This window comes from Grammomys surdaster, unplaced genomic scaffold (genome assembly GCF_004785775.1).
Source record: "Grammomys surdaster isolate TR1022 unplaced genomic scaffold, NIH_TR_1.0 255, whole genome shotgun sequence".
Classification (NCBI taxonomy): domain Eukaryota; kingdom Metazoa; phylum Chordata; class Mammalia; order Rodentia; family Muridae; genus Grammomys; species Grammomys surdaster.
In genome coordinates, this window is record NW_021604696.1 from 6,274,902 (window position 1) to 6,295,715 (window position 20,814).

A 20,814-nucleotide genomic window follows, 5' to 3' on the forward strand; every position below is an offset into this window, starting at 1 on the left:
CAGTACTCTAGACAGGACAGTGGGGCAGTACACTAGACAGTGCAGTGGTGCAGTACAAGGGAAGTTACCAGACACCAAAAACAGAATCTCTGAGGAACCCTGAGGAGTATCTTTACTTTCCAGTAGTCAGAGGACTAGGGAAAAGTACACTTTTAAGTTCTTGCACTGTTTAGGAAAACCAAACAGTGAGAATCTGTGTCTCATGTTTCACAGACATGGCAGCATCAATCAGAAATCAAGATGAGACTAACACAAAAATATGGAAAACACACATCTACATATGCAGCAATGACAAAAGAGGCTATAAATCTGAATGAACACAGAGGGGGAGGTGGGAGGGAGAGAAGGAAAGGAGGAAATGAGGTAATATATTATAACTCAAAAAATAAAACTTAAAAGGTCTCAAATATGAAAAGCAACAAAATTTGCTTAAAAATAACCCAAAAACAAAACCTAAGAAATGATAACAAGCTGAAGCAGCTAAGGACTGGAATTCCAAGCCAGGGAAGGGCTGGCAGGCACAGGCACTAGCATTCAAGCCAGCTCAAGTCATTCCCACAATGCATGTGAGACACCAGATGTGGCAGTGTACATCTGTAAACCCAGCATCCTACAGCACTGCCAGGAAGCTCAAGGCACAACCAGCCTGGAGCATACAGCATAGCATCAGAAACAAGACAAAGTCTGCCTCAGCATGGGAGAAGACAAGAATGTCTCTTCAGACTTACCTTCTGACCTCAATAGTGAGCCATGATATACTCACATGTGTGTACACACACATACACACACACACACACACACACACTTAAAATAAAATAAAATAAAATAAAATAAAATAAAATAAAATGTGAAAAGAATTGGGATTTTCTCCATGGGTCAGTCACAAGTCCATTCATTTGGGCCCCTGAGATGGTAAGAAAGACTAACTGTAAGCTTGAACATGTAACCGAATGTAGCTCATATGTAGATCAAGATCTGAAATACAGATGAGTTCACAGTGAGAAAACTCATCATACTGGATTAAAGATTTTATGCACACTTGTGTTTCATGTTTATGAATTTTGTATACATGTATTTATGCATTTTTAAATAATGTGCTTTACTTAAAAACATTAAGAATCCAAGAAATACCAATATAGCTCACATAAGTTAACGTTTTGCTTCCCCAGCATGGGGAACTGTCAGAACATGGACCAAGAATGAAATCATGTGAGGGAAATTCTAAGTGACTGTGAAAAACTCTTAAGAAAACAGGACAAGAGTCTTGTGACCCCAGTTCCTTCGAAAACACAGAACCATTCTTGGAGCATCTCTCGTGCCCCTCCCAGGTGTGGTGACAGTAGTGAGTTATGTTGGGTCACTCATCACCACTGGCTGTTATTTGTTTACACGGCTCTCTGGGGAAGCATGGTTTTGTGACATGTGGTTTGCCCTTATGACTGGACGCTTTAATTTGTGACTGTTCTTATCCCTGAGAGTACAAACGGTCTGATGCTCTGAGTAAACTGGCTCTAGCATGAGACATGAGTCTGCTGCCTTTTCAGGCTTCATCCTCCCAGATCCCACCACCTTTAGAGCAGTAAACAGGGATCAGAAAATCAAAAGAATATTTAATATTGTTACTCTAGAAATTAAAAATCCATGCAATTACTAAGTTGAGTGTTTTTATTTGTTTTTTTAAACAGAGCCTCATGTACCCCACACTGGCTTCAAATTCACTATAGAGCCAAGAATGGTCTTAAAGTCTTGGCTCTCCCACATTCAGAGGTTACAGGTGTAGTTACCACCACCCATGGTGACGTTTTTAATTTAGTAAATATGTGTGAAATATTTGGTTTCTTTCTTTCTCAAATCTACTTTGTTAACTAACATCCTACACATAATGAAATCTAGGGGTGAAAATGGCTAATGGAAGCCAGGTATGTTGGCACATGCCTTTAATCTCAGAACTTGGGAGGCAGAGGGAGGTCGATCTCAGGGCCAATCTGATCTACAGAGTTCTAAGACTATCAGGGACACAGAAGCCCTTTCTTGAAAAACCGTAAGTAGATAACTAGGTAGGCAGGCTAGCAGAACACAGGAGCTCCTCCTACCCCCCAGCTCTAGGCCAACTGATTCTGGAGCAAAGGGGGTCATTAAGACTGAGCAGTGAGCATCCTGGCAGTCTCCAGGCACTGTGTGTCAGGCTGACGAAGGGAGGACAAGAGCCCAGCTACCGCATGGAGTGCACCAAAGGCAGGAACAGAAAAGCTTAAAGGAAAACTACTGAAGAGGCCCACACTCCCTGTTGACCTCACCCCCCAACCTCCAGTCAGGAGCCTCTCCTTAAACAAAATGCTACAAATTTGACAAAAAGTACTATATAATAATAGTATTACTAAGAGGAACTCTATTAAATGCCATTAACTTCATTCAAGTCTCTTCACTTTTTAAAGCTACAACACAGGAGAGACAGTGGAGTATTTTCTACCAGTTGTTAATACCTTCTGGTTCTCTTCCACTTCCGCTCTAAGTTGTGCGCTCACAGCTGTTTTTGTTATTGCTCTAAAAAAATAAAAATAAAAATATGATCAGTGCTCAGCTTAGCATTCCATATAAAGGTCGTCAATTTCCCTATTTTTAGACATGAAACATACAATTCAATAAATTACAAAAATAATAACCATGTAAACCTCACAGCTGCCAGCAAATGTATTCGCCCCTCAGATGCTGCACAGTGGCACTACGTGACAAGTCCAGTGGCCCTACTCCTGATGTGACATTTGCTGCTCAGATAACTAACCAGCAGAAATACACTAAGGCTGACTGCTGGTCCTATTAAATCCTCTGGTGGAGGCTGAACCCTGTGTGTGTATCTTCTGGAAGCATGATAGATTAAGAAATCTTACATAGGTACTGCACGGTGAAAAAGGAGCTTCCTTATGAAACCCTCAGCCCAGAATATAAACTTTAGTTATCTGAGACAAAGACATCTGTCACAAGTTTCTAAGAATTTGGCTTTTAGACAATTTTGCCTTGCATTCATAGGACAGAGAGTAAGATTACAGAATGGACAGTAATGTCAGAAAATTCATTCTGTTATGATGAACAAGTCAGTCTCCCTGAGTCTGTTACTAAGTCAGGACCCTGCATCCCCCGTCTCCTCTTCTTCCTCCTCTTTTCGGCAGTACTGAGGATTAAGTCCAGGGCCTTGTGCACATGAGGCAAGTGTTCTGTCACCAAGCCCTAGACAAAGTTCCCCTCCCCCCCATCAAGACTCAAAATGGCAGTGTGGGCCAGACTGTGGATTAGTTGATGTGGCAGAAGTGGGGTGGTGTCCAGAGCATCTAAATTCCTCTCTCTTCAACCACATAACTAACAGCTGTCACATGTTAGAAAGAAGACACTAATCACAACAGTAGTTACAAATAAGTTTTCATTTCCAAGTATTTTTACATTTTAGTTACATCCCATTCTGTGTAAACATGAAAACAATGGGAAACAATGTTAAGGAGAGGGATGCAGCAAAACCTTAGCACATACCTGGCTTTGGTAGGAAAGTTCTGACTAATGTCCTTCATCACCACCAGCGCTAACTCCACAGGAGCAGCCAAGATGCGGGCAGCAGTCTGGAAACTGAGATCTGTACAACAGCAAGTGTGATGTTAGAATACAGGAACCCATGGTAACGATGGTAGACAAAGTCCCCAATACTACCCACAATCCCTTGGGGGTAAAGATGCCATAGAATACAACTATTCCAGACAGCACCCCAGGCTTAGTTCAGATCTTGCTCACTTCATGAACCCTGGAATCTTTACTAAGTTATTCATGACCTACATCCACAAAATCCTAGGGCGTGTGCTAACACATTTAGCAGGAACAAACTTGAGCCCAAATCCTGCTGTCATCTAGATTTACAATATATTATAAAATATAGCAGTAAGATTATTTAGCCAATGACCTCAAGAAAAATGTCTTGAGAATAGTTTGGAACATTCTTTAGAATAGAAAAGTGCACATATATTCTACCCTTATGTGCCTTTAACATTCTACAGATACACAGTTGAAGAAATGTGTACAAATGCATGCAGGAGACCAGCCAGAAGGCTCAGTGAGTAGAGGTGCTTGCTACCTACAATGAAGCCTCATTAGTTGAATTCAATTTCTTGGAACTGAAACAAAGATGACAATCCAAATCCTACAAAGCTGACCTCTAACCACCACAGGGGCACTACGGCACACCAGCCTATATAAGCACAATAATAAATTTGAAAATGCACGAAAGACCGTGATTATAGCTCAGTGTTAAAGTGCATATCCACTGTGAGGCCCTAGATCTAACCCTCAGCAATATTTAAAAAAAAAAAAAAAAGTATAAACCTAAATTAAAAACTGACACTTAGGTTTTTAAAATGTATGCATAAAGGAACATAAAAACAAGCTTCATGTTTCTTGTATTGTAAGATTATGTATCTGATCCCAAAAAGCTGTGTCTGTATCACACTATGTGTTTACAGGGGATTTCTCTCTTCTCTTAACCATTCTGTCGTTAAAATCTGAGGTACATGTATCTTCAAATTAGAGGAATTTTAGACAGAGAAGAATCCCAGGTCAATGACATAGACCAAATGACTTTCAACAAGATCATAAAAAAAAAAAAAAAGACATGGATATAAAGGTACATGGAACACCAAAAAAGACAATACCAGAAAACATTCCCATAGTATGAAAGCTACAAGAGAAAAAAATGCAAGTCAAATACACAGAGAAACACACCAGAAAGAATAACAGCTGATTTCTCAGTAGAAACTTTGAAAGCCAGAAGATCCTGGAGAGATGCAAAGTAAGTTATAAGAGGCCATGGATGCCAAGCTAGACTACTGTGTCCAGCAAAAGTATCTGCCATGGTTGAAGGAGAGAGAAAAACTTTCTGTGACAGAAAAAGACTAAAAGGATTCCTATTTACAAAACCAACACTAAAGATAATACAACAAGCAGTAATGTCAGACTGAAGGGATGAATAAAAATATCTACAGTCTGTAGAAAGAACAAGTGATGTCATAATTAATGAAACAAAACGTACAACTGAGAACATAAACTTTTAGAGGAAAAAAAGATTGCAATCAACACACACCTTTCAATATTAGCTTTAAATATTAATGGCCTCAATTCTCCAATCAAAAGACACAGACTGGCTGAATAGATGAAGCAACAAAATCCACATCTGTGCTGTGTACAAGAAGCTCACCTCAGCTTTAAAGACAGGCACTATCTAACAATAGAGGATGAGGAAAAAGAAGCACTGCACACAGAAGGATCAAGAAGCAAGCAGCCACAGCTTTCCTAGACTCCAGACTAAACTAATCAAAGGCAGGAGGGTATTTCACCCTACTCAAGGGAAAAATTAACCAAGAGGACATTGTAACTAAGCATATACGCATCAAAATCTGGTACACCCAATCTCATAAAAAAGCTTACTAGTCAAATTAAAGACAAAGAGTAACATAGTAGGTAATTTTAATACCACATGCTCTCCAATAACAAAAACTCAGCAGAGAAGCATGAGAATTAAAAAATGTTATATATCAAATGATTAACAGATTATAAACACCAGGGAATATAACATACATTCTACTCTGAGTCATGGGAGCTTTGCAAAAACAGACCTCAGCCTAGGACACAAAACAAATCTTAACAAATTGAGAAAAATAGAAACAATGAAACTTGCCGGGCGGTGGTGGCCCACGCCTTTAATCCCAGCACTTGGGAGGCAGAGGCAGGTGGATTTCTGAGTTCGAGGCCAGCCTGGTCTACAGAGTGAGTTCCAGAACAGCCAGGGCTACACAGAGAAACCTTGTCTCGAAAAACTAAAACCAAAAAAAAGAAAGAAACTTAAAATCAACAGCCAACACATCTCTAGTGAGTATACAAACTCATGGGGATTAAAAAACACATTACTGAATGAATCAAAGAAGAAGTCAAGAAGTTCCTGGAACTAAATAAAAATAAAAATACAACACAACACAAATCCCTGGAGCACACTAAGATCCATCAGAGTCTGGGTGCTTACATGACAAACCTAGAAAGAGTACAGATAAACAGTGAGTGCTGCAACCCAAGAACTTAAAAAAACAAGAACAAAGCCAAATCCACGTCCAGAAGATGGCAAAAAAAAAAAAAAATTAAAATTCAGATCAGAATGTAATAAAATAGAAATGAAGAAAACAATACAAAGAATCAACAAATCTTAAGAGCTGATTCTTGGAGAAATTAAACAAGGCTGACAGACCCTTGGCCCACTCAACCAACAGAAAGAATGAGATAGCCAAAATTAACAAAATCAGAAATGAACAGTCAAACATTACAAGAGAAGAAATTCAGAGCCACATAAGGGAATTCTTCATAAAAAAAAAAAAAACAAAAAAAACAAATCCCACTATATTGGAAAATCTAAGAGAAATGGACAAATTTCTAGATCCATGCAAACCACCAGAGTTAAACCAAGAAAAGATCAACACCTACAACAGGTGAGAAGATTTCAAAAGTCATTAAAGCCTTCCAACGAAAAAGAGTTCAGGCCCAGATGGAGTCACACAGAATTCTACCATACTTTCAAAGATCTACAGCCAATATTTCTTAAATTTATTTAAAATAATAGAAACAGAAGGAGTATGTCCAAAATTCTACTAAGCCAGTACTTCAATATCAACAAAAAATGCAACAAAATAGAACACTCCAGGCCAGTATCCATGATGAAAATATACTCATAAGTCCTCACTAAAATACTTGCAATCCCATAAAGGCACGATAGCAAAAACATTATCCACCATGACAAAGTTAACTTTATCCCCAAGTTACAGGGATAGATGAACATATATAGTAGATAAAGGTAATAAATAATATAATTAGATAAACAATCACATAACTATCACTAGCCAGGCATGCACGGTGGCACACGCCTTTAATCCCAGCACTCAGAAAGCAGAGGCAGGCAGATCTCTGAGTTCAATGTCAGCCTGTTCTACACAGTGAGTTCCAAGCTAGCCAGGACAACATGATGAGACCTTGTCTCAAAACAAACAAACAAACAAAAAAAAATCATATGACCATCTCAATATATTTAGAAAAAAATCCAATACAGCTTCATGACAGAAGTCTAGAGACAGTACCCTAGAGGGACCATACCTTACCACAATGAAGGCTATATATGACAAACCCATAGACAACATTAACCTAAATGAAGAAAAACTAAATCACATTAAAATGAGGAAAGGAGCAGGGCTGTCCCTTATCCTACACCTTCTGAAATAAGGGCTCAAAATACTAGCTGGACCAATAAGGTAAGGGTAAGAAATTAAGGGGAGAAAGATAGGAAAAGAGGCCAAACTGTCCCTATTTGCAGATGACATGATATTATACCTAAGAAATCCCAAAGTCTGCCAGAAAACTTCAAAAAAAGAGTCAACAATTTCAGCAAAGTGACAGGATACAAAATCAACTTAGAAAAATCAATAGATTTTCTATACACCAACAACAAACATGTTGAAAAAGAAAGAATTGGGCTTACCAGGGGATGAGCCCCTAGTTGGTTATCCAATACCAAATGGTCAGCCCTGAAAGCACATATACACAAGCAATGCTAAACAAACCCAGCACATTATGTATTTATGCATATATATGAATAATAATTAAAGAAAAAAGAGGCCATGAATTTGAGAGGGAACAAGGTGGGGGGCATGGATGGAGTTGGGAGTTGTAGGAGAGGAATGGAGGAAAGTGGTATAAATATATTTCATTTTTAACAGTGTGTGTGTGTGTGTGTGTGTGTGTGTGTGTGTAATCATGATCTCTGGTACTCTCAGAATCTAGTAGATTTCAAACTCTGCAATCCCCAACCCTCCCGCCCCTGCCCGAAGACAAGGTTTCATTCTATCGCACATGTTGATCTGAACCTCACTGCACTCATCCTGCCTTAGCCGCAGCGCTGGGACTACAGGCATCCAGTAAAAACCCTGGTTAATGTGGTGCAGGGCGTCAAGTCCAGGGCTCTGTGCACTCTAACAACTGAGCTACTCCCCAGCCCAAGTTCTTTGAATGCCACAGAATACAGCGGCACAACTCAGTGAGCTGAGCTTCCATTACCTTGCAGTTGCCAGACTTTCAAGGGTGCCATTTCATTGGTGCTCTCCACAAGATGCTTCCGGAACTCTTTCAACTGTTCTTCCAAGGTGGGGTACAGTTCTCTGACAGAAACAGAATCAGTTGTTTTCACTGTTTTCTCTCATGGTACACTTAGCAAAGGACTTCGAGTTAATCTTCATATTTCTCCCTCCCAAACCTAAGAAACTTTCCTCAATATGGGCAAAGGATTTTAGAGCACAACAGCTGTCCTCTAGAAGTCCATTAACGTTGTATATTCTACATGAAGCTCTCGTGCTATGAATGCATAAAACCACAGCATCACCCAAAGAACAAAAGGGCTCATCAGGGAAGGCTTGCCACCAAGCGTGACAACCTGCGTTGGATCCCCAGGACTCAGGTGCAGGACTCAGAGCACCAAGTCCATGTGTATACCATGGACTCATACATCGTCCCCATGACACATAGATAATTCCAGAACAATCAGGACTACAAAGGGAGACCCTGCTCAAAAAATACCAATAGTATGGGCCAGGTATGGTGTTGTATGCCTTTAATCCTAGAACTCGGGAAACAGAGACAGGCGGATCTCTGTGAGTTAGAGGACAGTCTGGTCTACAAAGCAAATTCCAGGACAGCCAGGGCTACACAGAAAAACCTTGTTTTCAAAAAACCTAGACAAACAAATAAATAAATATTAAAGAAAAAAATTTCCCATTGGCTGATGGAACATTATTTCTGTTGCATGCTTCTAGGCTACTATAGGCTTTTGCTTCTCTTTCAGGTTGTGCCCAGCATAAGAAAATAACCCCAATCGCTCTAATTTAAAATCTACTCTACTACCAACCATGGGAACAAAAACCAATATGATCTATTCTGTTACTCAAAACAAGGATCTGTAACTTTATGTCATCAACTGAGAGGGAAAGAAACCCACTTCAGCCATGGGTAGGCAACGACAGTGCCATCCAAGAGCAGTGTGCTTCCGAATAACTAGAAATGGCTATCCTAACTGCAAGTGAGATGGGTCTCTCCACCGTGGACTACTTATAAAAAGTGCAGGTAGAGCTGCAACTCAGACAATAGCAAGAAACACACCACGAACAAAGGGAAACGTCCATCCATATGAATTAACATACCTTAATTTTCCAAAAAGGAATCCCTGAACTTCATCAATAGGATCGTTTTCCCCAATGACTGTGGTATTTACCTCAGTTCCTATAAAGACATAGTAAAGATGTCTCTAGTAGCTCACAGTAGGAGTAAAAAGGTAGGATCACAGTTTGAATGTTAAAAGGAAATATCAAATGTTTCTTTTTCTTTTTTTTTTTTTGGTTTTTCGAGACAGGGTTTCTCTGTATAGTCCTGGCTGTCCTGGAACTCACTCTGTAGACCAGGCTGGCCTCGAACTCAGAAATCCACCTGCCTCTGCCTCCCAAGTGCTGGGATTAAAGGTGTGCGCCACCACCGCTTGGCTCAAATGTTTCAATTAACATTTCAGTTGGGTCTTTAAACCAATGGTGTTTTAAAATTTCTACTGTTCATGGACAAAATAAGAACATATTTTCTTTCTTTTCTTTTTTTTTTAAGATTTATTTATTTATTTATTTATGAGTACACTGTAGCTGTCTTCCGACACACCAGAAGAGGGCATTCAATCTCACTATGGATGGTTGTGAGCCACCATGTGGTTGCTGGGATTTGAACTCAGAACCTCTGGAAGAGCAGTTAGTGCTCTTAACTGCTGAGCCATCTCTCCAGCCCGAACATATTTTCTCTCAATCCTTAGAAAATTTTTTACATTAAAAATTTCAAAATTAATGCATTTAAATATCATGAAATATTTTTTCCACAGTTAAATTCTGAAGAATTTACAGTTAGGAAATCCTAAACATCACTGAGAGAACAGCACGCCATTTTCCATTTGCTTCATTATTCAAATTCATCATTTCATGTTTAAAAGGAGCTTAGAGAACATAATGACACACACCATAATTCTGGCTATTCAGAAGGATGAGGGCTGGGCAGTGGTGGCACACGTCTTTAATCCCAGCACTTGGGAGGCAGAGGCAGGCGGATCTCTGAGTTCAAGGCCAGCCTGGACTACAAAGTGAGTTACAGGACAGCCAGGGCTACACAGAGAAACCCTGTCTTGAAAAACAAAACAAAACAAAACAAAACAAAAAATTAATTCAGGGTTAGGTATGGTAGCTCATCCCTTTAGTCTCAGTACTGGGAAGCAGAGGCTGGAGGATCTCAGGGAGTTAAGGCCAGCCTGGTCTACATAGTGAGCTCTAGTACAGCCAAGGCTACATGGAAAGAATCTGTCTCAAAAAAAACAAAACAAAACATAGTGTTATGGCAGGAAGAGAGCCCAAGAAAACTGTTTCAAATATGAAAAATAATAATAATAAAAAACTATCCATGAGGCTTAGGATATTTAAATTTTCATACTGGAATATCACAGCAATGCCTGTGTGTGACTCGTAGGACATCAACAACAGCTGCTGCTGCTGATTACATCACTTGTGTAAAATCACTACATTCAACTTTGTGGGCTTTGCTTTGTTTCTGTGTGCCCTTGTTTTTACTGTTGGGACAGGACAGGCAGCCTAGAACTGTAATCTTCCTGCTCCAGCACTGAGATTGCTAAGCACAAACCTCAATATCCACCCCAAATTCTTGACTTATATTATCTTCCTTTCTTCTCGTAGACACTTGAAAAAGAACCGATCACTGCCCATAGATTACAGAGGACAAAAATCACACCTAGAAAATGTGCTGAGTTCCCCGCTCAGACATGACAGAACCAAGGTGCAAACTGGCTCATCTCACTCCTAAGCCTACTCTTTTCCAAGATGGGAGCCAATTCCCCACTAACTCATACTTAACAGCAAGAGAACACACTGGTCTTATTTTTACAAATTCACCTTTCACCTGAGTATCATCCTTGGCCTTGTACTCCGTGCTCTTAATCGCCAGTTCCACACCATAGCCAGAAAGGTGAACCGGTTCCTTCCTGGGATTCTGCAAATAGAGCAAGAATTCCACCATCACCACCTGGCTCGTTAGGAGGCACAGCAGGCCACTCCTTGCTAGAGTGTCCACCAGTGCCACCCCTGCTCAGGCCATGTGTAGGCAGCCACACTGGTGAGACTTCATGGAAGAACTCATACTTAACAGCAAGAGAACACACTGGTCTTATTTTTACAAATTCACCTTTCACCTGAGTATCATCCTTGGCCTTGAGTATCATTGGACCAACTGGCTGTCCAATACCAAATGGTCAGCCCTGAAATATGTATGTACAAGTAACATCATACGGACTGAGCAGGTGTGTATGTGTGCATATGTGTCTGCTTATGTGCATGTGTGTGTGTTTAAGAACACAGGAAATGGGAGAAATCTGAATGACGTCAAGGCGGAGTACACAGGAGGGGCTGGAGGGAGAAAAAGGGATGATGTGATCTATTATAATCTCAAAAAAATGTTTTAAATTATTTTAATATTGATATATAAAGTTATTAGCGATATATTCAGGAGAGTACAGTGAATGTCAACAGTAATAGAAGTACTTGTCTACCATGAAAACATTCATCTTATTTGTGAACAAAATCAATCTAGAATTTGATTGGCACTTCAGGAATCCTTGACTCCTTTATATTTTTTAATCTTGTCACAACTATGGGAATAAGAATTTCAAGGTAGAAACAAAACTAAAGATATATGAATAGTCACAACTGTAAGATAATTAAAAATGCATGATTAAAAATCCTGTATCCTTTGAACAGAGGCACCCTGCACAGGTAGACAGTGCTGCTCCAAAAGATACTAGTTGTTAAATTAAAACTCCTGTGTCAGGCACAGGACACTCTCTATGAGTTATTAGTCAGGGTGACCCCAGAAGTCCCCTCAACAGTACAAGCTATTGTCACTGCTCTTGGTCCCCTACCAGGGGTAAGACTCAACTGCTAAGGACACCAGACACACTGGTTGCAGGACATAGAAAAACTTAATTCTGGAACTGCCCAGTAAGCTTCCTCACTGCTGGCTAGATCTCACAGTGCTGGAAGGTGCTATAAAGCACACTAGAAAGAAAGGACATCAATGGTCTGAGCTGGTACTGCAGCCTACATGCTACACCACTGGTAGCCAAGCAAGACACCCCCACTGGTGCTATAATAAACAGCATGACTATTATGGAGGGGTAATCTACTGCTTTCTCAGACATGCTCTGAAAAGTCTTACTCCACAGGGGAAATTGATTCCTGTGAACCTGGTCATAATCCAATATCTGGGTATGTCAGTGGGTGAGGAACAGTCAAAACTGGACTTTGACCAGATGTGGTAGCACACAGCTTTAATTCTAACATTTGGAGGACAGGGGGGCAGAGGCAGAAGAATCTGGAGTTCTAGACCAGCCTAGACTACACTGAAACTGGTCTCAGAAATATAAAAGGACAAAAAAAATGGGAATGATAAATACATCTGTCTCTACTCGATCAAATTTTTATTTGAAATTTTTATTCTCATAGCACATACTTACCAACTACCATTTACTGAACAAGATGACACACAAACTTTAAAGTCTTTCATATTTTAAATACTCAATGATACAAGTTTAATTTTATATTAATTCTACTTTATTCTACCTCTTTAGAAACTCTCCCCTTCCACCAAATAAAAAGATACCAAAAAAGAATAAGGTCAAAGTTCAACAAGCATATTAAAAAGAATGTCTCATCAACATTTATTTAGATATGCCTGGTTTCTGAAATACTATCCAGTAGTTAAAAAGCTAATCCTCTGGGTATTTAACAACCATACTCAGAAGCTATACTAATGTGGCCAGGCAGACTAAAAGGGAGAATGTACTCCCCTTGCTCTTCAACTAGCTACTAGGGGATTATGGGGACTGTAACTATAAGAACTTCCTGTTCCCTTGTTCAGGGAGACCACAGAGCACCATCCAGTGAACTCCAACCAGTGTCCAATCTACAAAGAGGAGAGTCAGTATAAAGGATTTCCTCCCTGCTTCCAAGTAAAGGCAAGGTCACGCCTGCCTCTGGCTTATGCTCACACAGATGAACTGGCAAAGAAGAACAGAAGTTTCTATCAAGCACAGGTGACCCGAGAACTAGACCCTCAACGTAACAGTATGAGGAACAAAAAAAATTATATTACTGGCCATCTGCATTGTCTTAAATACCCATCACAAAAGTACAACCCCGGCCGGGCAGTGGTGGCGCACGCCTTTAATCCCAGCACTTGGGAGGCAGAGGCAGGAGGATTTCTGAGTTCAAGGCCAGCCTGGTCTACAGAGTGAGTTCCAGGACAGCCAGGGCTACACAGAGAAACCTTGTCTCGAAAAACAAAACAAAAACAAAACAAAACAAAAAAAGTACAACCCCAAACTAAAATGATGGGTGTGTTTGTTACATTTTGTAACTATCCAGAGGATCACAGTTCCCAGACATTATACTTAAAACTATACAGGTTGTTACCTAGATTATGTCTCATTAGTGGTTTTCTTCTTGATTAAAAAAAAAATGCTACTCATATATAAGACCTCAGATCTTGGTTCAATTAAACACTTCAATGCCTATTGAGGAGATGCAGGCTCAGTATGATAGCTAAATGTCTTCTCTCTGTCCCTCTCTGGAAGCCATTTGAGAGGGACTTCGCACTGTTTCTAGTCTATCCAACAGTTTTCAAAGTGCACAAAAACAGATCTTGGTGTCATTGCTGTCCAGTCAGCCATGGAGGCCAAAGAACCATGAGGAGGACCCAGGAGATGGATGCTCTTGCGAGCCCAATGTCTCTGGCTTCTCCACACCTAGGCTAACATATCTTCCTCACATCTTTCCAGACAGCAATGAGCCCTTCCTCCCCTACATCTACAGCTGAGGCGTTTTAGATAGGTCCCCTGGAGGGGTACCCCAAAACTGTGACATCTGACACTCCAAATTCAGCTCTAAGGCACCACATTGGTCATTGCTCCAACCCCACGATGGCAGTTGGAGTTATCTCTTCAGAGCAAAGGGAAGAAAAGAACAGGAGATAGAACTGGCTGCATAGTTTAGGGTAAAAGCCCTCAACTAAATCAGCTAGTTTCTCTCTTAGCTAAAAGCCAGAAATATCCCTGAGAGCCCTGGCAGCCTCATCCCTGCTAGAGACTAGAAAGGCCAAAAGTGTCTGGAGCTCTGACCTTCACTCTGGTTCCCAAATGATTCTTAGGTTACCTCTTGGTGTGGGTGTTAAAGTAATAATGAAAACCTGCTAAGAAAAAATCCTTCCTGGTCATTAAACAGACTCTCTAGCCTGGGTGGAGACATAACACTGCAACAGGACCAGGTCAATCTCTGGCCAAAGGACCCCCAAGAAGGTCATGCCACTGAAAGAGATGGAATAATTACTTTCTTGTAGTCGGGCCTAACTCAGACTTACTAGGTCAGCTATCTCTAAAGAAGGACCCCTTACTATAGCAGTGGAGAGCCAACGCCTTCCTAATGAGTGTGAACAACAAAATGCATACAATAAGAGAGATTTGTAAAACAGAATATTAGTCTTTTATATCAAACACCATTCATGATCACAATAAAAAATTTAAATATGTATATCTTTCCTACTTTGTAAGACTTTGAGGAAAATCCATACTCAGCTCTATGCAGTTCATTTTAAAATCCAAAAGCTTACCCCACTTTTTAATCATAATTGTTTGACATTTCTTTGGAAAGGCAAGCAAGGAAGGCACTACCTATGTGCAAGAAAGAGATCTGACACATACCCAGGAAGTGGCTTAACAGGTAAAGACCTTGCCACCCAAGCAGGAGACCAACGTTCAGATCACCAGCACCCAGACTGCTGTGGCAGCTTGCTTATAATTCTAACCCACGGAAGGCGGAAACAAGAAAAACCCCGAGCAAGTAAGCTAGCTGGATGTAGCTTGGTCAGTTCAACTGATAGACTGCCTCAGTGAATGGAGGAAATGAGTGGTGAGCAATCAAGTAGCTCTTACACATCAACTGCAGACCGCCACACAAATGTGATGCTCACTCACACACGCTCACTCACAGACACTCACAGACACAAACACAGAGGCATACACACTGGGCATATGTACTCTTAAAAAAAGAAAGAAAGAACATTAATTAATTTAAAAATGTCATGTTTAGGGCTGCAGAGATGGCTCAGCAGTTAGGAGCAGTGTCTGCTCTGCCAGAGGTCCTGAGTTCAATTCCCAGCAACCACATGGTGGCTCACAACCATCTGTAATGGGATCTGATGCCCTCTTCTGGTGTGTCTGAGGACAGTTACAGTGTACTCATATATGTAAAATAAATAAATCTTTTTAAAAATTAAAAAAAAAAAAACCTTTAAAAAATCATCCTGTGTAGCAGTGCCCACCTTTGATCCCAGCACTAGGGAGGCAGGTGGAGCTCTATGACTCTGAGGTCAGTCTGATCTACACAGTGAGTTCCAGGCTAGCCAGAGCAACACAGTGAGACACTGACTCAAACAAAAAAATTAGAGGGAGAGGGAGGAGGATGGGGGGAGGGATGAGTTAAAAGAGAGTGCAGAGAGAGAGAGAGAGAGAGAGAGAGAGAGAGAGAGAGAGAGCGAGCTGATATTTGATTTCTCAAAAAAAGGATTTCAAATTAAATTATTTTTAAAGAGGAAAAGAATCTTCTAAGGTCATTTTAAACAAATTAATATTAAGGAAATTGTAAAATAAGTCAATACTTACAGATATATAATGTCGGAATACATAATTAATTTTGCCTTCATTGCTTTTTGATATAAGTTGGTGGTGAATATTAGAAAATTCTTCATGGCCAATCTCAGAATAAAAAATGACCACTGGACTTTCAGGATTTGATGAGGGATATCTGTGATCTCCTTTGAACAATAAAGGTTTAGGTCTGGAAATAAATATTCAATTAAAAAATTTTAAACAAAAACCAGGACACTTTTGACAACAACTTTAAAAACTTAGTAAAGATTTAAAGTATCTTCATATGGGCATAACAGTCTTGAACAGTTAGTTTGCATTTAGAATACTGTCAAGTATGAGTTTTACTCATTCATGACCATAAAAATAAAAGTACATTACATGAATATTAATTATAAAATACTGAGTTAAATTAAATATTATCAATTCTTTAAAAAGAAGGGAAGCCAGGATGCATACCAAAGCCTACAGCACTAAATCTGCAGCGGATTTTTCTACTGTGTGGAGTGTGACTGTGATTTGATCTGAAAACATAAGGTCAAATAATTCGAGCAGCAGATAAAACTTTTGAGCAAGTAACTTGTGAACTACAGTAAGTCTCCCTCTCTCCATGTTTGATACTATGGTCTTTCTAAATGATTATTTTTTTTTGGGGGGCGGGCTTTTGATACAGGGTTTCTTTGTGTAGCTCTGGCTGTCCTGGAACTCACTGCATAGACCAGCTGGCCTCGAACTCATGAGATCAATCAGCCTGCCTCTGCCTCCTAAGTGCTGGGTTTAAAAGAATGTGCCACCACTGCCCCTTAATTTTTTTAAGCTTCTCAAAATACAAACAAAAAAGTCAAGACTACCACACTTCCTAAGACCAGCATCAAGACATTAAAAGTTCTTAGAATGTGATCTATTGTGGTGATTTGAATGGAAAATGTCCCCTACGGGCTCCTATATTTTAATACTTAGTCCCCAGTTGGTGGCACTGTTGGGAGGTAGGTTATGAAACATTGGAACCGGGAGGAAGATTACCACTGGGGACAGGCTTTTAGAGTTTTAGCCTTGACACATTCCAGGTCTTACTCTTCTGCTCCCTGTATGAGGATGTGATGTCATCCCTCAGCTTCCTGTTCCTGCCTCCATGCTTGCTCTGCCATGACGGACATCTAGTCCCCTGAAACCGAGCTGCTCATTTTTTTGTCAACATGACAGAAACTAGAGCTATCTGAAAAAGGGAGCCTCAACTGAGAAAATATCCCATCCACTTGCCTGTAGGACAGTTTGTAGAGTACTTCCTTGACTAATGATTGATGGGAGAAGGCCTAGCCCACTGTGGGCGTGGCCACCCAAGGATAAATGGTCTGGGATATACAAGGGAGCAGGCTGAACAAGCTAGTATGTAATGTGCCTCCATAGTAATGCTCCAGCTCCTGCTTCCAGATTCCTGCCTTGCTTTTCCCTGATGATAGACTATAAATCAAATAAGTCCTTCCTTCCCAAAATTGCTTTTAATGGTAGTATGTTATCACAGCAATAAAAAGCAAAGACAGACAAAAATCTTGCAGCAAAATAAATGCTTCATTAAGTTGTCTTTCACAGCAACAAAAGAAAGTAACTTACCACACCCACCAATTCCTGTTCTAATAATCCACTCAACAGAGGGCAACTACATATGAAAAAATGTTCTTCATAATAGGAAAGTTCCAAAATTGGAATCAACTTTAAAAACCTCCAGTAGGACATTTTTACATAGGACAATACGCAGGTGTTAAAAATACTGAAGTACATCTACATGCATCAAGTGGGAAGATGTCTCTCAACAGAAATAGACCTACCTACTTACACAAATTTAAACCCATAAAAGTGATACATAGTAGACTCCGCCCTCAGAAGAGGAGACACCACACTCTACACAGGTCTGCACAGTTGCTCTAACAAACTCAATGAAGTTTTAAAAGAACTATGTCTCCAATTACTTTTCATCCAAGACAGCGCCGCTCTACCATGCCACTGTTCTCAAATATCCACCCATACTCAGACACTGAGCTGCCTGAATACCTTACTGTTGTCATTCTGAGTAAGAAACGCTAGTGCCATGTGTTGGGCAGAGGATTTATTATTGGTCTGACAACGTCATTACATAAGACTTACAAGCAAAACATTTCTGGTAGAGAAAGCCAGTATCACATATCCTTAGAATACACACAGAGAGGCTGCTCCTCCAGCCAGCCAGCCAGCCATCCATCCAAATGCATACTTGTGGTAAGTGCCCACTGCAGGAGACCTTAGCCTCCTCACACAAAGAGAACTGTACTTTCATTATTCAAATCAAGTTTGCAGTTATCTTCTAAATACTGTCTGTTATTGGTAATAATATCCTAAAAGACTGTTATCACTAATCTCTGCTACTTCAGGGGCTGGCTTTTTGTACAGATGGTATTCTTTGATAAGCTAACAACAAAGCCTATAAAATCTCTCAGAAAAAAAATCATTGCCCAATAAACAGGAATATCAATTATTTCTAATTTTGAAACAAGAGAAAACAAACTAATTTGCATCCTTTTACAAAGCTACTTTAAATAATGGAGCTGATGTTCACATCTGGTTAGTCTCTAGCTAGTAGCCATTCTCTAACACGTGCACAGATGGTGAAACTCAGAGGACTGGGCATGTACCACATGTTCATGAGCCTAGCACTTGGGAGGCTGAGGCAGGAAAACTAAGATCAAGACCAGCCTGGACTACAAATCAATACCTTTTCTCAACAAACAGACAGACAGACAAAAATCAGCCAGGCATCAACAGAGACATACACCTTTAATCCCAGTACCCCAGAGGAATCTTTGTGAGTTTTGAGGCCAGCCTGGTCTGGTCTAGTTCTAGTTCTAGGCCAGGATTACCAAGTGAGAATATCTGAAACACACAAACAAGCAAAGAAGAAAACAAAACTCAACTCAGAAAACATGTCATAGAGCAAAGGCACAAGGCATGCACCACATTTAAATGAGGAATACAACCTACCTGTCAGGTGCAGTCAGCAGAAGGCTCTCAAGACTGTCTAGATCACAAGTCTGTTTTCCATGCACTGAGAGAAACGACTTGCATCCTTCTGGTGGAGGCTCATCAACTGCTATCTGTCAGGAAGACAAATACATGTTCTACTCAAAGAAAGATAGAAATGCATGTTATAATGAATATGTGATTAAATGATAATCCAACATCAATAAGGCAGAAACTATCATGTGCACAACACCCACCATGAGCCAAGGTGGTAAGAGCGCTCCAAGCCAGAGCTCTGTTATTCAGTTCTTCCCGTACCACCCAAGGTCAGCACTAGTGTTATAATCCCACAAGAGAAGGTTACGTTTCTATCTTATCTCAGACTTATCAAAAGACATCTAGGAATCCAGGTTGTCCCTTCAAAAAACCCTTGGCTCAAAATGTCAGGGATTCTGTGTGTTTCTCTCTCTCTCTCTCTCTCTCTCTCTCTCTCTCTCTCTCTCTCTCTCTCTCTCTGTGTGTGTGTGTGTGTGTGTGTGTGTGTGTGTGTGTGTTTCTGTATACATGTACATATGTATACACATGTCCAGGTCAGAAGTTAACATAGAGTATCATTTCTAGATTAATTCAAGTTTATTGTTTTAAGACAGCTTCCTTCACTGAACCTGAAGCTCAATTCAGCTAAGATGAACTTTAGAGACCTCCGTTTGTCCCCTCCCTGCCAGCCCTGGGGTTAACAAGCATAGGCCACCATACCCAGATAGAAAGGCCTTTTACCAACTAAACTATCTTTTTAGCCCCTTAAAATGTCAACTAACCACCTAAATTCAATCCCCAGGATACACATGGTAGAAGGGGTCACCCAACTGCTGCAAGCTGTCTTCTGACCTCCCAGCATGTGCGTGTGCATGCACACTAAATAAATAATAAATAAATACATAATAGAATTTTTCATGTCAATTAAGAGTTCTGTGTTTGACACTGAGTGTTGAGAAATGCCAGGATGATGGAAAGGTGCCAAAGGAGAGAAGTGGGATAACAGGACAAGTCAGAAGTGAGGGGGTAGAGTTGAGATCCTGAGGACAGAGATCTAAACAGGAGAACGGGCAGAAAAAGAGGATAGAAAGAGAGCAGGGTACCAAAACTAAGGAAGTATAGAAAGAGCATATGGAAACCTATGATCATACAAGCTTATTTAAAAACTGTATTTCTTTTTAAAAGAGTCTAAATGAAGGTGCCCTTCATTGATGAATGGTGCTTCTACCAGAAGTCTTGGGTTATTAAACAAAAATTCCAGTGCTGGGTATAGACTGTTTCCCTATGAACTGTTGACAGAGAAGCACAAGAGCCTCTCCTTCAAAACAATATAAGTTATTGCCATTGAGCTTGGTGCCACCAGATCTTGATGGTAACATTCTATTGCTGGGGCTAAAAAGATGGCTCCATGGTTAGGACATACTGCTCTTACAGAGGACCCAAGTTCAATTCCTAAGCACCTACATTAAAGAGCTGACAGCCCTGTAACTCCAGCTCCAGGAGGATCTGACAACTATGGCTACTGTGGAAACCTATACTCGTATGCACATACCTACCTACGCATGCATGTATGCACACATAATTTAAAATTATAAAAAATATTCTGTTTCTAAAGGTACCACACATTTTGATCACAAAACAAACAATCAAACTGGAGCTAAGCTAGAAGCTTTCTCCCTACAGGCTAGCCTTCATACTTCTAGAACATACTATGCAGCCTGCTGAGAAAAAAATTATCAATAGTCTTACTCGGATGTGAATTTTTGGGGCTACAGTAATGACCTGTGTGGGCAAGATGTCCTACTAGTGGCATGAATGTCACTGCAGTGACCAAACACTTTCTCACTGACTGGACCTGAGGTCGCTCCAAAGGCTAAGGTAACTTGTGTCTGGTTCTATAAATCTGGGAGAATCCTCAGAGCCAATCTACTATT

At 40.3% G+C, this 20,814-nt stretch overlaps 1 protein-coding gene across 3 annotated transcripts in view; it reads right to left on the bottom strand.

Annotated features, from left to right (window-relative positions):
• Positions 1-20,814, bottom strand: part of Uggt1 (UDP-glucose glycoprotein glucosyltransferase 1) — a 98,712-nt gene that overhangs the window by 58,563 nt on the left and 19,335 nt on the right. For all 3 annotated transcript variants that reach the window (XM_028775358.1, XM_028775357.1, XM_028775359.1), the window contains exons 5-11: positions 18,866-18,978; positions 15,869-16,043; positions 11,052-11,148; positions 9,261-9,339; positions 8,125-8,225; positions 3,523-3,622; positions 2,484-2,544 (exon numbers count right to left, since the gene is read on the bottom strand). In XM_028775358.1, coding sequence (XP_028631191.1) covers positions 2,484-2,544; positions 3,523-3,622; positions 8,125-8,225; positions 9,261-9,339; positions 11,052-11,148; positions 15,869-16,043; positions 18,866-18,978 — 726 coding nt within the window. The remainder of the gene's footprint in view (positions 1-2,483; positions 2,545-3,522; positions 3,623-8,124; positions 8,226-9,260; positions 9,340-11,051; positions 11,149-15,868; positions 16,044-18,865; positions 18,979-20,814) is intronic.